Source organism: Prosopis cineraria, unplaced genomic scaffold (assembly GCF_029017545.1).
Source record: "Prosopis cineraria cultivar Desert tree isolate PC_DT_omini unplaced genomic scaffold, ASM2901754v1 PC10, whole genome shotgun sequence".
Lineage (NCBI taxonomy): Eukaryota > Viridiplantae > Streptophyta > Magnoliopsida > Fabales > Fabaceae > Prosopis > Prosopis cineraria.
The window spans coordinates 35,431,317-35,445,343 of record NW_026555341.1 but is presented as its reverse complement, the minus strand read 5'-3'; the positions used below and the strand labels follow the sequence as shown (position 1 = coordinate 35,445,343).

At 30.1% G+C, this 14,027-nt stretch overlaps 2 protein-coding genes across 5 annotated transcripts; one reads left to right on the top strand and one right to left on the bottom strand.

Moving 5' to 3' along the window:
- Positions 1–799: 799 nt before the first annotated feature.
- On the bottom strand, positions 800–1,576 carry LOC129322592 (loganic acid O-methyltransferase-like). Its single transcript, XM_054968888.1, has 3 exons — positions 1,526–1,576; positions 1,161–1,303; positions 800–1,028 (listed from the first exon to the last, which is right to left on the bottom strand). Exons 1-3 carry the CDS (start codon positions 1,574–1,576, stop codon positions 800–802), a joined length of 423 nt encoding a protein of 140 aa, XP_054824863.1.
- A 1,908-nt stretch (positions 1,577–3,484) lies between these two features.
- Positions 3,485–6,935, top strand: LOC129323150 (loganic acid O-methyltransferase-like). 4 transcript variants are annotated; one of them, XM_054969729.1, is made up of 4 exons: positions 3,485–3,715; positions 4,845–4,971; positions 5,313–6,005; positions 6,423–6,935. In XM_054969729.1, the coding sequence occupies exons 3-4, from the start codon at positions 5,376–5,378 to the stop codon at positions 6,489–6,491; spliced, it is 699 nt and encodes a 232-aa protein (XP_054825704.1). In that variant the 5' UTR covers positions 3,485–3,715; positions 4,845–4,971; positions 5,313–5,375; the 3' UTR covers positions 6,492–6,935. The 4 variants fall into 4 exon arrangements, with proteins under 4 accessions (XP_054825704.1, XP_054825701.1, XP_054825702.1 ...); XM_054969726.1 differs by lacking the exon at positions 4,845–4,971; XM_054969727.1 differs by lacking the exon at positions 3,485–3,715 and having other exon boundaries at positions 3,992–4,971.
- Positions 6,936–14,027: the final 7,092 nt, after the last annotated feature.

Sequence of the window (14,027 nt, the reverse complement as noted above, 5' to 3'; positions counted from 1 at the left end):
AACCAAGCTACAATAACTTATGAATTTCCTATTACTATATATAATTAATAAAGCTCATTAATTCTTACACTTTAGGAGAACAAAGAGCATAACTAGTTTTAAACTTCTTCGGATTCATGATATCTGGAAATTCTATTACTTTCTGAGTGAAGCGATCAAAAAGCTCATCAACAATTCCACGTCCGAAGTGCTGCTCAATCAGATCTCCCAAGAAAGCTCGTAACATGGAGACAAAGTTGGAGGCTTTTGGGGTTGAATAAAATTCTTCAAACTTCCGTGTCTCAATCCGCTCAATACTGAGGACTCTCATTCTTCTCCAGGATTTCCTTCAGATTCTTTGCAGGTGAATAAAAGAGAGGCAAATTGAGTGAGTCCAATCTTTTCTTCACCCACTCGTCCCTGCATCATTCCATGTGAGCCAGATTTTAGTTCTCTCTTTTCTTTTCTTATTTATAAATCATCTCCAACATATTTTAATAATTTTTATCTTTGACTTTATTAAATATTACATACTTTTAACAACGTATTTTCTTTCATATTTAATGAAAGTAATATGGGAAATTTCTGATAAAAGTGCATGACATGAAGATTAGAGAAGTATTCAGACGGTTAAAGGCTTCTCAATTACCACTCTAGCCATGTCCATGAGAGTAGATCCAAGAAGCTCATAAGCCCTAGAAGGATGTATATATCAGATTCGAGAATCACATCAGGCACAGTAGCGATCTGAAGCGCCATTAGCCCATTGCTCACAAGCTCTTGCGCTCTAGCATGCAAAAAATTCTCCAAGTCAGCTCTGTTACTGTGCTAAATACGCATCTTCTACTTCCTTAGGAGCATTTACGTGATGACTCCTTCCTTTGTTAAATGCACTGCAGCTTCTATCTGCAATCTCTTTAGGAACCCTAGAAAGCCAATGAAGTGTTGAAGATGAGTGGACACAATGGAGAGTTTTCTTTGGGAATAAGCGTCCAAGGAAAGAGCCAGGAACCCCAGAAGCGAAGTAAGTATTTTCTGTTTGGAGGAAGCTGCTTGAAGAATGTGTTGAAGTTATTTGAAACTTGGTCGTGAAGAAGACATGGAATTCTGGGATTTGATGAGCAGAAAGCTTCTGAGTTTTGTAATAATATTATTTTTCTATCAATTCTGTTATGGTTTGCATTGCAACAATGGCATTAGGCCCAGTGGAGCAGCCAAGGTCAGCAATCCGAATGACGTTTGTAGGTCCAATGTATGTCATGGGATCAAAGTTCTTGACTATTGCTTCCTCAATCAGTTTTTTGTTAGCTTCAAAAACTTCTCCCTGTAGAAAAAAAGACACGCAATATAATTAAATGATAAGTTTGAAATCACATCGCACAATCATAATATGTGTGTGTGCGTGCGCGCATGTCACTGTATTAAAATGTGAAGAAATTACCAGTATGCAGCAGAAGCTTAGTTTATTGAGAAGAAGAGGCAATGGCATATGAATTTGATGGCCATTAATTAACATCGTATATAGTTAAAAGTACAAGTTTAATACCCGAAAGGAAGAGTTTTGAGCGTAGCTGTGAGGACCCTCTCCTCCTGTCATTGCAAATGATGATTGATTCTCCATATATATTAGCTATTAGATGGTGTCTTATCTACCTGCATGATTTTTCTTCAGTGGTAAGTTATTTTGTGAACCAAGAATAATATACCCGCAGAACTATGACAAAGAGAGAGAGAATATACCATACGAGTTTATTAATTCTGTATAGGAAAACACAGTTTCCTAAATGAAAACAAGCTGTAGAACTTGAGCTTTCTGGTTAATGCAAGAAGAAGCCGATGCTGATGCATTTATATGCATATAGGAGTGTGTCTGTGTGTGTGTGTGTATGGTGTTCAAGGATATCGTTGGTGGGTGAGTCAAAATTCAAAACATGGCTCCCAAGCTAGGCGGGGTGAATTGAATTTTGTTAATTATTTTACTTTTCAAAAAACTTTACGGTTTGGTGGAGTTTACTGCTGCTGCATGTTATGATAATCATCAATGATGTCAACACACTACTGGCTTTGCTCATCAACGACGTCGCTTTATTATATTATTGGATGCTAGTGACCTTAAAATTTGGATTTAAGAGAGGAGAAGAGGAATATATATATTTCATCTGGAGTTATCACTACTTCGCAGCCATGCTTCTAATAATAGATCCAAATTATGGTTTGAATTTTTTATCCTTGAGGAATTTTTGTTGACCAATATACTTAAGGAATTTTATTGTTATACACAAGAATACATATATATATATATATATTAACTAATTATTGATGATAGAAGTTAAAGTTGAATCAATTTTAATCAAGCAAATATTCTGAGAAATAAAATATCCTAAATTGAAAATTATTATTAAGAATATATATATATATATATTATATCATAAATTCAATTTAAAAATAAAAATAATTTATATATATGTAACTCCCATATTTGCAATTTAAAAATCAGAAGATGATGATGATGATAATGATGATAATTAAATATATATAATTTTCATTAAAAAAATTCATCATATCACTACCCATTCAAATCATCAAATTTGTTTTAATGAAATCTGAATGGGCAATAAAAGAAAAATTTAACTTTGAGTTCTTACATTTTATTAAAATTTTATTGCTTTTAATTTCTATACTTTTATTATTTATTATTTTAAATCTTTTCAAGATCCCTACACTTCATTTATAAAGAGACTTAAAACAATAATAAATAAAAATTTAAAAATTTAAAATATAAAAAATATAAAAATTAATAATAAAACACCAGCAAATTGTGAAAATGAAAAGTTACATTTTTTTTACCGTAAAAGTTGTTAAGTGGAGACACGCTTGATCCAAGTCGAAAATCGGATACAAAGATGTCGTCATTGATGATCAAAAACAGCCGTCCTGTGACATCAGTGATTAGCATTACATTTTGCAAAAGTCAAGTGCTTTCGAACACTTTTCCAACCACAATCGAGGCATCAAAGTTTTGAATATTTCATGGCCTTTTCATATATTTTTAACTTTATCTTTAAAAATATTAATAAAAAATTATTCTATAAATCAAATATATAAAAAAAATTACGAAATCAAAAAATTATTTTAAAATCTATATTTTTATTAAAATATCAATTACATAGGTGTTAATTATTGCTCCTTTTAGCTGTTTATAACTAGCAAGGCAGCAATTACTATCAAGTAACAATTAACAAATTTTAATATAATAAATTGATAACTTTAACAAAATATTATATGGAAATTTAAAATAAATTTATGATTTTATAAAAAATTGTATTTAAATTTTGGCTTAAATTTTTTTGGGTAAGATCGCCGCAGAGTTATTTTGTCGACAAGAAGTTTATGATGTTCAAAAAGAAAAAAAAGAAAAAAAAAAGCAAGTTTATAATTGAACTCCGTATCTATCCATCTGACTATCTATATATTCAGAGAGTACTCTATTACCTTCCAACTCAACCAGAAAGCTCAGGTTTTCCAGAAACTCACTGAGGAAACTCCATTCCCATAGCTAGCCAATTCAGTGGTAGATTCTCTCTTATTAATTTCTTCATTAATTGAGGTAACTTGCCTCGTCAGCGGACACAGAGAGAGGGAGGGGGGGGAGAGAGAGAGAGAGATGGAGTATCGTTCTTTTGCAATGAATGGAGGAGAAGGTCCTCGCAGCTATGCTCAAAACTCTTCCTTTCAGGTTGTTCATTAAACTTAACGAATTCATCATGAGTTTACCCAAAACTAACTGCTGTACATATAAACAAGCCTTAATTTATTTCCTCTTCACATTTTTCTTCTTAGTATATATATAACCTGCTGTAATGCTGTTAGTTTTGCTTTTTCTTTCTGGATATTAATTTGTGCTACTCACCAATTAATCCTGGAATATCCACGAGCCGAACACAAAGACGAAACTTGTTATATATAAAAACAAATAATTTGAAAAAGGATTTAATAATTAATTAAATGATGCAAAAAGTAAAAGCGATGAACCAGCTAATGAGGCAAACGCCAGGGACCATGATTCACTTATCAGAATGATTTACTCTAATTCAATTAATTATCTTCTCTTTATTTATAGTGACAATTGTTACTAAAGTATTCTAATTACTTCTCAATATATTAGGGTATATTTAATTAAGGTTAAATTAACTTTTTCTTATCCTATTCAGAACTTAAATAAATCATGAAGCTATGATCTATAAAGCCACACAGATCCTAAATTATCCCTAATTTAATTATTTATGTTTATCTCTCAAAGTCTAACTTAACTCTTCATCTCTTAATTCATTGAATAGCCCACAAGCAAATTATATAGTGACCGTTCCATATAAAAAGTAATTAAAATAAGCAAGATAAATATAAATATAAATGAAAATATAGTTTTTCATAGATAAGAAATTAAGTTTGATAAGAAAAATAAATAAAAAGCGTAAAATCCATCCCAATCAAGTAAAAAACAACTCACAGAGGTCAAATTAGAAATCTCAATTAAAAACATAAATAAAATCTAAAAAATAAGATAAGAGAAAAAATTCTCAGTTTGGAAGATTTCTTCCAAACTTTATAATATACCTCTTAGTCTTCAGATAAAATTAAAATATTTGAGAGATTTTTGAAAGATTTATTTATAATTAATTCAGCCTCTGGAACCCGGATAGATCATGCCTCTATTTTATATGATTTGCAATACTTGATTTAAATATATTTAATTATCAAATTGCGTCTCCTAGAGTTTAGGTTTGCGTGCAGTCGGGCACCGTTATGTTATGTCCACGCGCGGGTAAAAGTCGAGGCTCCTTGTCCGTTTTGTTTTTCACGCGCAGGTGAAGAATGAGAGCTATAGTTGTCCACGCGCTGTTATGAATTGCGCAAAGGTTTCTGCGGACATTCGAATGCAAGGGGCACGATTCTTCTCGCGTTGGTTACATCCGCGAGCAGAGAAGCTCTTTGGTATTGCTGTTTGCTAACGGATGACTTCCTTTAATTTGGGCCATTTATATGTTATTTTCACTCCTTTTTCCTGAAAATACTGCAAAATACTAAGTGAGGCCCTTTTATCTATATTTATCCTTTTTCTCAAGCATATTATTCAATGAATAAAAGGGTAGAAAATATATATAAATTTGGGTAAAATACCCACTTATCAATGATGACACAATGACATACATGTGTATATGTTCCCTTATGTCTTTCACTAATCTTAAATTTATATTAACTTTGTCCTCTCTGTATGACACACACATGAAGTATATATCCTCGCGAACTCAGTGATTGTTGTGTGTTTTCTGCAGAGAAGCGCGTTTGAAGCTCAAAAGAGGTTGATTGAAGAGGCAATAGCCAATAACTTTGATCCCATGACGATGATAACTACTTCTGGGTCTAAGAACCTCATTACTATTGCTGACTTAGGCTGCTCAACAGGTCCTAATACCTTCATAGCAATACATGCCATAATAGAAGCAATAAAAAACCTTTACCACACAAGTAACCTTCCTGCTGCTCATTATCAAACCCTAGAATTCCAAGTCTTCTTCAACGACCAAGTCTCGAGCGACTTCAACACACTCTTTAAGAACCTTCCTCCTAACCCTAATCGATCCTACTTTGCTTGTGGGGTTCCTGGCTCTTTCCGGGGACGCCTATTCCCAAAGCAATCTCTTCACTTTGTGTATTCTGCTTCAACACTTCACTGGCTCTCTAGCGTTCCCAAGGACATTATGGATCGAAGTTGCAGTGCTTGGAACAAGGGAAGGATTCATCATACGGATGCTCCGAAGGAAGTTGGAGAGGCGTATGAAGCTCAGTTTAAAGAAGATCTTGAGAGTTTTCTGAATGCAAGAGCAGAAGAGGTTGTCGGAAATGGACTTATGGCACTTCAGATACCTTCTGCACCAGATGTTGCTGCTGCTGATGATGATAAGGAAATACATCCTGCTAGAGTTTTTGAGCTTCTTGGATCTTCTCTCATGGACATGGCCAGAGTGGTAAGAATTCTTAAGGAACCTTAGCTTATAAAAGCAATGAACTTTGAGAATGACAATTCTCTCATTTTTTTAAAAAAAATACTGTTTTTGGAATTTCTTTTCAGAACATAATAAAAGAAAATTTTATTTGATAGAATACTAAAATTTTTAGTCCCCAAATTTATCTTAACTGTCGATTTAATTGATCTTTCAAGTTTAATTTTTATAATTTGGTTTGTTACATTTTTCTTAACTTATGCTAGGTTTTTAAATTTTAAACTACAAATTAACTCTTAAATTAATTTAATATGTAAAATATATATATATATTGATCACTTGATACGTATATATAACTAAATGAGAATAAATTAACTCTCGAATTAGTTTTTTTTTTCTCCTGTCAATCTAATCCTTTATGCTGTATTTAATTTTATGCAGGGAATTATGACAGAAGAAAAAGTTGACTCGTTTAATTTGCCCATTTTTACTCACCTGTTAACGGCATGAAGGAGATTCTTGAGAGAAATGAGCATTTCAGTGTTGAGAAAATGGAAGCACTGAATCTTAAGAACTTCTATGCAGTCCCAAATGTGTACACATTTGTTTCCCTTTACAGAGTTGTGATGGAAGATTTGATTAAGCAGCATTTTGGGGCCGCCATTGTTGATGAGCTCTTTGATCGTTTCACTCAGAAAGTTCTTGAATTCCCAGATATCATGAACCCAAGGAAACTCAAAATAGTCATGCTCTTTGTTCTTCTTAAACGCAAGTTGTAAGCAGAGGGCAAAGTCTAATGAACATCTTTTGAACTAGAGTTTTCTGTTGAAGTGGCATTGATCAAAAGGAGAAAGAAAGGGACTTCTTAGTTCAAGTTCAAGTATAGGTTCCTCACAAGGTGTTAATGAAACCAAATTACTTTAAATTAACAAAATTTGATTACAATTGATTTGATTGTGGTTTTCAATTGAGTGGGTTCATTGAACAAATTACGTTATTGATCAATAGTTATTGATCAATAGTGAAATTTAACTGCACATAATTTATGTGATAAAGTACACAATTTTTTGATGTAAAATTTGTTGTATTGCCCAAAGTTGATGTTTAGCATAAATATGATCATATTAAAAATTTATGCACTATTGTGAGTTATATATGAAACTATTTTTACAATAAAGCAAAATATACTTAAAAGATGCAAAATAAAATTTTATAACCAACAAAAAATAAGTAACTGTAACAATGAAATTATAAATAACCATATATTTTTTTCACTCGCTAATGCTTAGAAGATAAAAATGTAAATAATACTTCCTCCGTTTAAAAATGTAAGATATTTTTAACAAAATTTTACCCCTAATAAAATAATTATCTACTTTCAAACTAATCTTATCTTTTCATATTTACTACTATTAAACACCCCACAATTAATAAACATAAAGTCATTATTAATAGGAAGTACTTTTGAAAAAAAATATAATAATTACACATCAAAATATTAAAAATACCTTACATTTTAAAAAAATATTTTATATTTTTAAACAGAGAGAGTAACTAATTTTATTTTAGGAAAAATTAATCTGTTAGTCCTCCAACTTTTAAGTCACTTGTAACTCAGTCCTTCAACTATTACTCGCTGTGACTCAGTCGTTTAATTATAACTCGCCAATGACTCAATTTCTCAACTTTTGAATCACTTACAAATTAGTCCCTTAACCTTTGTTAATTTTTTTTCATGTTAGCTTATATCTCACATTAATGAATAAGAAGAGGGTATTTTAAAATAATATATGAGCATTTTTTATCCCTTTTATAAAAAATTTTTAAAAAAATTAAAAAATAAGGACTAAGTTATAGGTAAATCAAAAGTTGAGGGACTGAGTTACATTGAGTAATAGTTGAGGGACTGAGTCATAGCGAGTCATAGTTGAGGGATTGAATTACAAGTAAGTTAAAAGTTGAAGGATTAAAAAATTAATTTTTTCTTTATTTTATAATTTATAAGGCTAAATGAGTAGTTTGAAAAAAAAAAAAAACGTTTTCTACATTCAATCAGACTCGAAACCAGAGACCCCATGAAGCGGTCCCCCTTCTGCTAAAATCAATGACAGTCAATGATATATACAACGTATACAACTTCAGTTTATGTTTATTCTTAAATAGTGTCCTTTCATTGATTTCGTGTTTTAGAGCTTGATTTTGTTCTCACTTTTCGCTTTTAGAAAACTATTCTATAAACCAATTTATAAAATTTATTTTTCGAAATAAAATAAAATGAAAATCTATTGGGTTATGTTAATTTTAAAATAATCATAGAATTAAAAAATTGATTGATAATAATGGTTGTTATTAGCGGCTAATGTAATGGCTTATGATTATAATTGGTCAAGTTGAAAAACAAATGTAGTATAACTTGAAAAACAAGAAAAAAAAATTAAAATATTTCTATTTTTTGAAAATAGTTTTGAAAATAATTAAATCCAAAACACTTATCCAAATGATTTTTAAATTTTTTGTTTTCAAGTGCAAAAAATAGTTTTAACCAATAGGGTTAGATTTAATAGAAGAGACTAGTCTCTCACAACATGACAAACCAAGATTTAAATATTTATTGAAAGATGTGCCCACTTGGTCCTAACCTTATCTCGAATAGGATTATTACCTCTAATAAAAATGATATGTATAAGCAATTTAGCATAGAAATATCTAGTCCCGTCAAATATTACTTAAAAGTAAATATAAAAATGAGATATCATCACATTACCACAAAACACTCCCTTACTTGACAATAATATTTTGCCATACTTGATGATTATTAATCATAAAGTAAGCGGGACATCATATATTACAAACCCATTACTTGATAATTAATAACCAAATAACTATCAAGTATAGGCTTTTAGGCATGGCTTTTGGTGAGTTTTGAAAGCTAATACTTGATGATTATTATAAAATAACCGTCAAGTATTTGTTATAAAAAACTCAAGCCTAGTAAAAATTTATGAATATTTGATAGTTATCTCATAATAACCATCAAGTATATATTTGAGAATACTTAATAACTGAAATAACCGTCAAGTATATTTGAAGGTTATTATAAAATAAATATCAAGTATTTATGGTATTCTTATTTTAAGAGGGTTATTCAAGTAGCCCATTGCATATTTACACAAAAGCCAAATACATAACAGCTAGCCAACAACAAAAAAAACAAATCAATCACTATTTTTATTAAAATTATTATCTAAATATATTAGAATTCCTATATTATTGCTATACTGATAAGAATCATTTATTACACAATTTTTTATTTTAACGAGGACTATTAATAATGTGTTATTAGCTCAAAGTACACACATATTGTATTGAAATTGAAAATTTGACTAAGTGTCTAGATTTTACATATTAAAAATATTTTGGTTCAAAAATAAACTTTTAAAAAATATTAAAAAAATTGATAAAATGCATTTCAAGCACAAAAGAAGAGTGGTTAAATTAAATCTTATAAATTTATTTTAATTTGAAAGTAATTATATAAAAGTTAAACACTTTTCATTGACTTTCTCAAGTGTATTCATTTAACTTAGTTTTGAGTTTACATTTGTATTTGAATTTTGCACATCTTTGTACACCCATTGCTTCGACATTTTTAATAAATATTCCCTTTTAAATATGAATATAATGCTGCACTTTAATTAGATTTTACGATGTTACATTTTATTAAATTGAATTATATGTATTTTGTGACATAAGTGAAATGTGCACATATATATCAATTAGGCAAATCTGATTGTATATGGAGTGAAAGTGCTTTCATTAGAGGGAGTAGATCTAATTAACTTGTTGATGCTACATAGGATTAAGTTGACAAGCTTTCGAATCATCTATAAGCCAACAAGAACATGCCACCTTGCAAGCCTCTTCTATATGACCTGAATCTACTTGCATTTATGTTTTATTTTCTTTTATTTTAATTAAGTAAAGCTAAAGTCAAACTAAATTTGCGTGCCGTTCACTTTATATTTTCAAATCAAACACAATAACTCACTTCATCTTCACACATTCTCTCACTTGTTTTTCATTTTCTCTCTACATGGTGGCACCATTTCTTCATCATTCCTCACTCAAATCACCACAAGACACTCACCATTCTTTATATATCTCTTTCATTTTGCTCATCCTTTCCCCAAGGATCTAAGCCTCAAATCTCCATAATGTGGTTCGACCTCTTCAAGAGCTTTAAGGATTTCATAGAGATAGAGATGAGTGGCTAGGCTCTTTGGTAGAATCCTAAAGAGATAAAGATGAAGAATGAATTAAGAGCTTCATGTGGCTAAGCTTTCCTTGTTTCCTATATTCTCTTTTCTTTTCACTTGATGATTAGATACTTTAGTCTAGAGTTTAATTATCATTACCATATAATTCCATTATGAATTTAAGTCTTTTGTAAAGAGAAGAGGGTTGTAACATTATTTTGTTGTTTGTCCATGGATGATTTCAGCTACTTGATGAAATATACATAATCTTGTATTTTTTTATTTAGTGAATTGCTTATGTTAGTTGATATTGCATAATCTTGTGATATTAATACTTGTCATATTGAGTAGCTTAATATAATTTTATAATTGCTCTTATTTGGTCTAGGCCATGGCACATAAGGAGAGCAATTTAATGGCACAATTGATTAATTATTATACCAATTAATAAAATGAACTAAGGGCTTTAGTCTAAAACTCAGGGAGTTGAGCTAATTAAGTTAATTAACTTATATAAGATAGTTTTCTTAAGTCAATGCAATTTTGGTCAAGGGGAGGTTTAATTTGGAGATATAATTTAGCTTAATTATCAAGAAGATAATGATTTCAATATCAAATAATCTCTAAGGTTCCAACTTCTTAAAAAGAAATTTTAAATCACTCATTTTAGGCTAGAGTTTAATAACTTGTTTGGTAGGAAATTAGATAATTCAACTTTAACTTTTAGGTAATTTATTCCACTAGTTAACCTCTCAGTTAAATACAAACTACTCTTTAATAAATAACCTAGGTTGACCCTTACTATATTAGGGTTAATTTTAATAACTATTTTGATTAGGTAAACAACTAGTATCGTATACCTAAACCCTAAACCATAAAAAATCCATAATCTTAGCTAATTTGCAAATGAAATTTTAAAACTAAGTGGCCTAAGATATAAAAATTGGCCAAAAAAATGGATGTATAAGTTATATATACACATAAACTAACTATTAAGCCTAACCACTACTATTATCTATATATTGAACACAGCTGGGGTCACCTCTTCAAGAACTTCTTCTATATGTGTAACTGCATAATAGATGTCTTCAAAATACTATATGCAAAGAGTCACAATAAATTCAAGTTAATAGCTAACTAATTAAAGTTAGTTAAAATTTATAATTTAAGTATAATTAAATTTAATATATACCTTATCAAGTAATGTGGGAGGGACATGATCATGATCTCATCAATCAATAACCATAATAATTGCTTTGATCCAGTTAGAGTGGACACTATAAAAAAACCAAATATCAATGAAATAGTATAATAGGCCATGGTTTTTTGATTAAAAACTTGGCTAATTAAATGAATACCTTAATTGTCACCCCTTAATTGTCACCCTTTTCTCGCAAGAATCCAATAACCTCGAGCACCCCACAAGTTAAATTTCAAACACCCACTAACAAGGACACCCATGGAGGTCAAAATGATCAACATTGAAATCACCCTCACACCCATAAATCAAAATCAACAACCCATAAGCTCAAAATAAGGATTAATGATGGGAAAAGCAAAAACCAACCTTACGAAGAAGAGAAGACACCAAAAATAGAGACATGAGAACCACGATGGCAACAAATCCACTCACACAAGAACCCACAAGCAAGATTGAAGTCAAAAGTCCAATACCCATGAAGACTGAAGTGCAAGATTGTGTTTTCTGGTAGTTAGAGTGACAAAGTATGGATTTCGAAGGGTCTAGGAGTGTTTTCACTTAAGTCAAGTATTGCAAAATGCAAAGCAAAAACAGTTCTAGTGAGAATTTTAAAATACAATAATTGATGGTTATTCTGAAATAACCGTCAAGTATATCATATTTGATACTTACTCTCTTCATTCAAAAATGTAAAACATTTTTAACCGAATCTCACCCTTCCAATAAAATAGTTATCTACTTTTCAACTAATCCTATCTTTTCATATTTATTCCTATTAAACACCCTATAATAAATATAAAGTCATTATCAATAGGGACACTTTTGAAAAGAAAAAACAATAATCATACCTCAAAAAACTAGAAATGCCTTACATTTTTGAATATTTAACTCCTCAAAAAGTACCTTACATGTTTTGAACGGAGGGAGTATTTGCTAATAACCGTCAAATGCATGCTTGATATATTTGCTTAGTTATCTCTAAACAAGTATCAGATACTTATATTTTCTAGATAATAATAAAATTATTATTTATTTGATGCTTTTGTGTAAATAATTGTCAAATATATCAAACATATATTTGACGATTATTAGTCCACAAGCATCAAAAATATATATTTTTAAAAAAATAAAATAAAATACATATTTGACGATTAATAATAAATAACTGTTAAATATATATTTTGGCTTTAAAAAAAAAGAGATACATTAAAAAAAAAAGGAAACTAATTGATATCCTTTGTTGGTTCAAGCTATCGTTATCCGTTGTATAAATGTAACCACGTTTAATTGTGGGATACCGGTCAACAATATAAGAAATATTTATATATGATTTACCAGAACAGTTAACCACATTTGATTGTGGAATATCGATCAACAATATAAGAAACATCCATATATGATTTACTGGAACAGTTTCTGGTAGAGGCATAAGGGATCACAATGATGTGTAGAGATGTGTAGGAAAATGAAACTGACCAGTGTCTTTTGTTAATCCTGGTCTCCATTGTCTTCTGCATAAATGTAATCCTATTTGATTTTAGAATGCTGAACAATAATATATATATATATATATATATATATGTTTTACTGGAATAGCTTTCGATGGAGGCATCAAGGATCACAATGATCAGTAGCTATAAGAAAAACAAAAGATGCATAAAACAATGAAAATAAATGGTCTCCTTTGTTGATTCAACACACTGTTGTCCTCTACGTAAGTGTAACCATATTTGAAATGGTCTTTTACATAAACTCTAACAATCAAATATAACATGCCACAATGCAAAGTTAACTTTCACTAATTCTTCTACTTTCCAGTGTAAAATTACCTACTTTTCCGAAGCTTAACCAGTTAGAAGGCGAATAAATATTAATATTTTTTTTCTAAAGACTACCCTAACACGTCATCATATTTTTCATGTTGGGGCCAGCATAATGACCTTTCAAGCAAAATAAAATATAAAAAAAGACATCGACCTCTTCTTTTCAACTATAAGAAAAAAAATGAAATGAGAGATGAATTTATTCCCCCACCTCTAAAAACCATTTACATCATTTGAAATGATAATGATATCACTAATATCAGGTTCTCTTAGCTAGAAGAAAAAAGAGCAAAATGGAGAGTTCAAATAATATGGATGAGTAAGATTTTGCAAGGGGAGTCTCTTCCAAGAGATTTTCAACAAAAAGATGGTTTTTAATTTTTTTTTTTTTCAAAAGTAACATCACCAAGATGCAGGTCTTTGTTAAATATTGGAGGAAAGGGAGAGACAAAATAGTTTTTTCATTTCCTTAACTGCAAATGAATTAAACTTATATTATACTATACCTTCTAAAGATTTGTTTGACACATAGTTTCCACTCTCACCACCTTTGTGGGAATTCTTCCATATTTGATATCTGAGATAAATTAAACTACTAATGTCAGTAAACATGATAAATACGTCGGAAAAGCAAATCAGCACTCAAAAATACATATAAGAGTATTAACAACAGAAACAAAGATGAATTCAACTAAACAGATGTTTTTGTCAGTAGACAGTTTCTTTTATAGCCATTGTTCTTCGATTGAGAATGATCAAGGGTGCA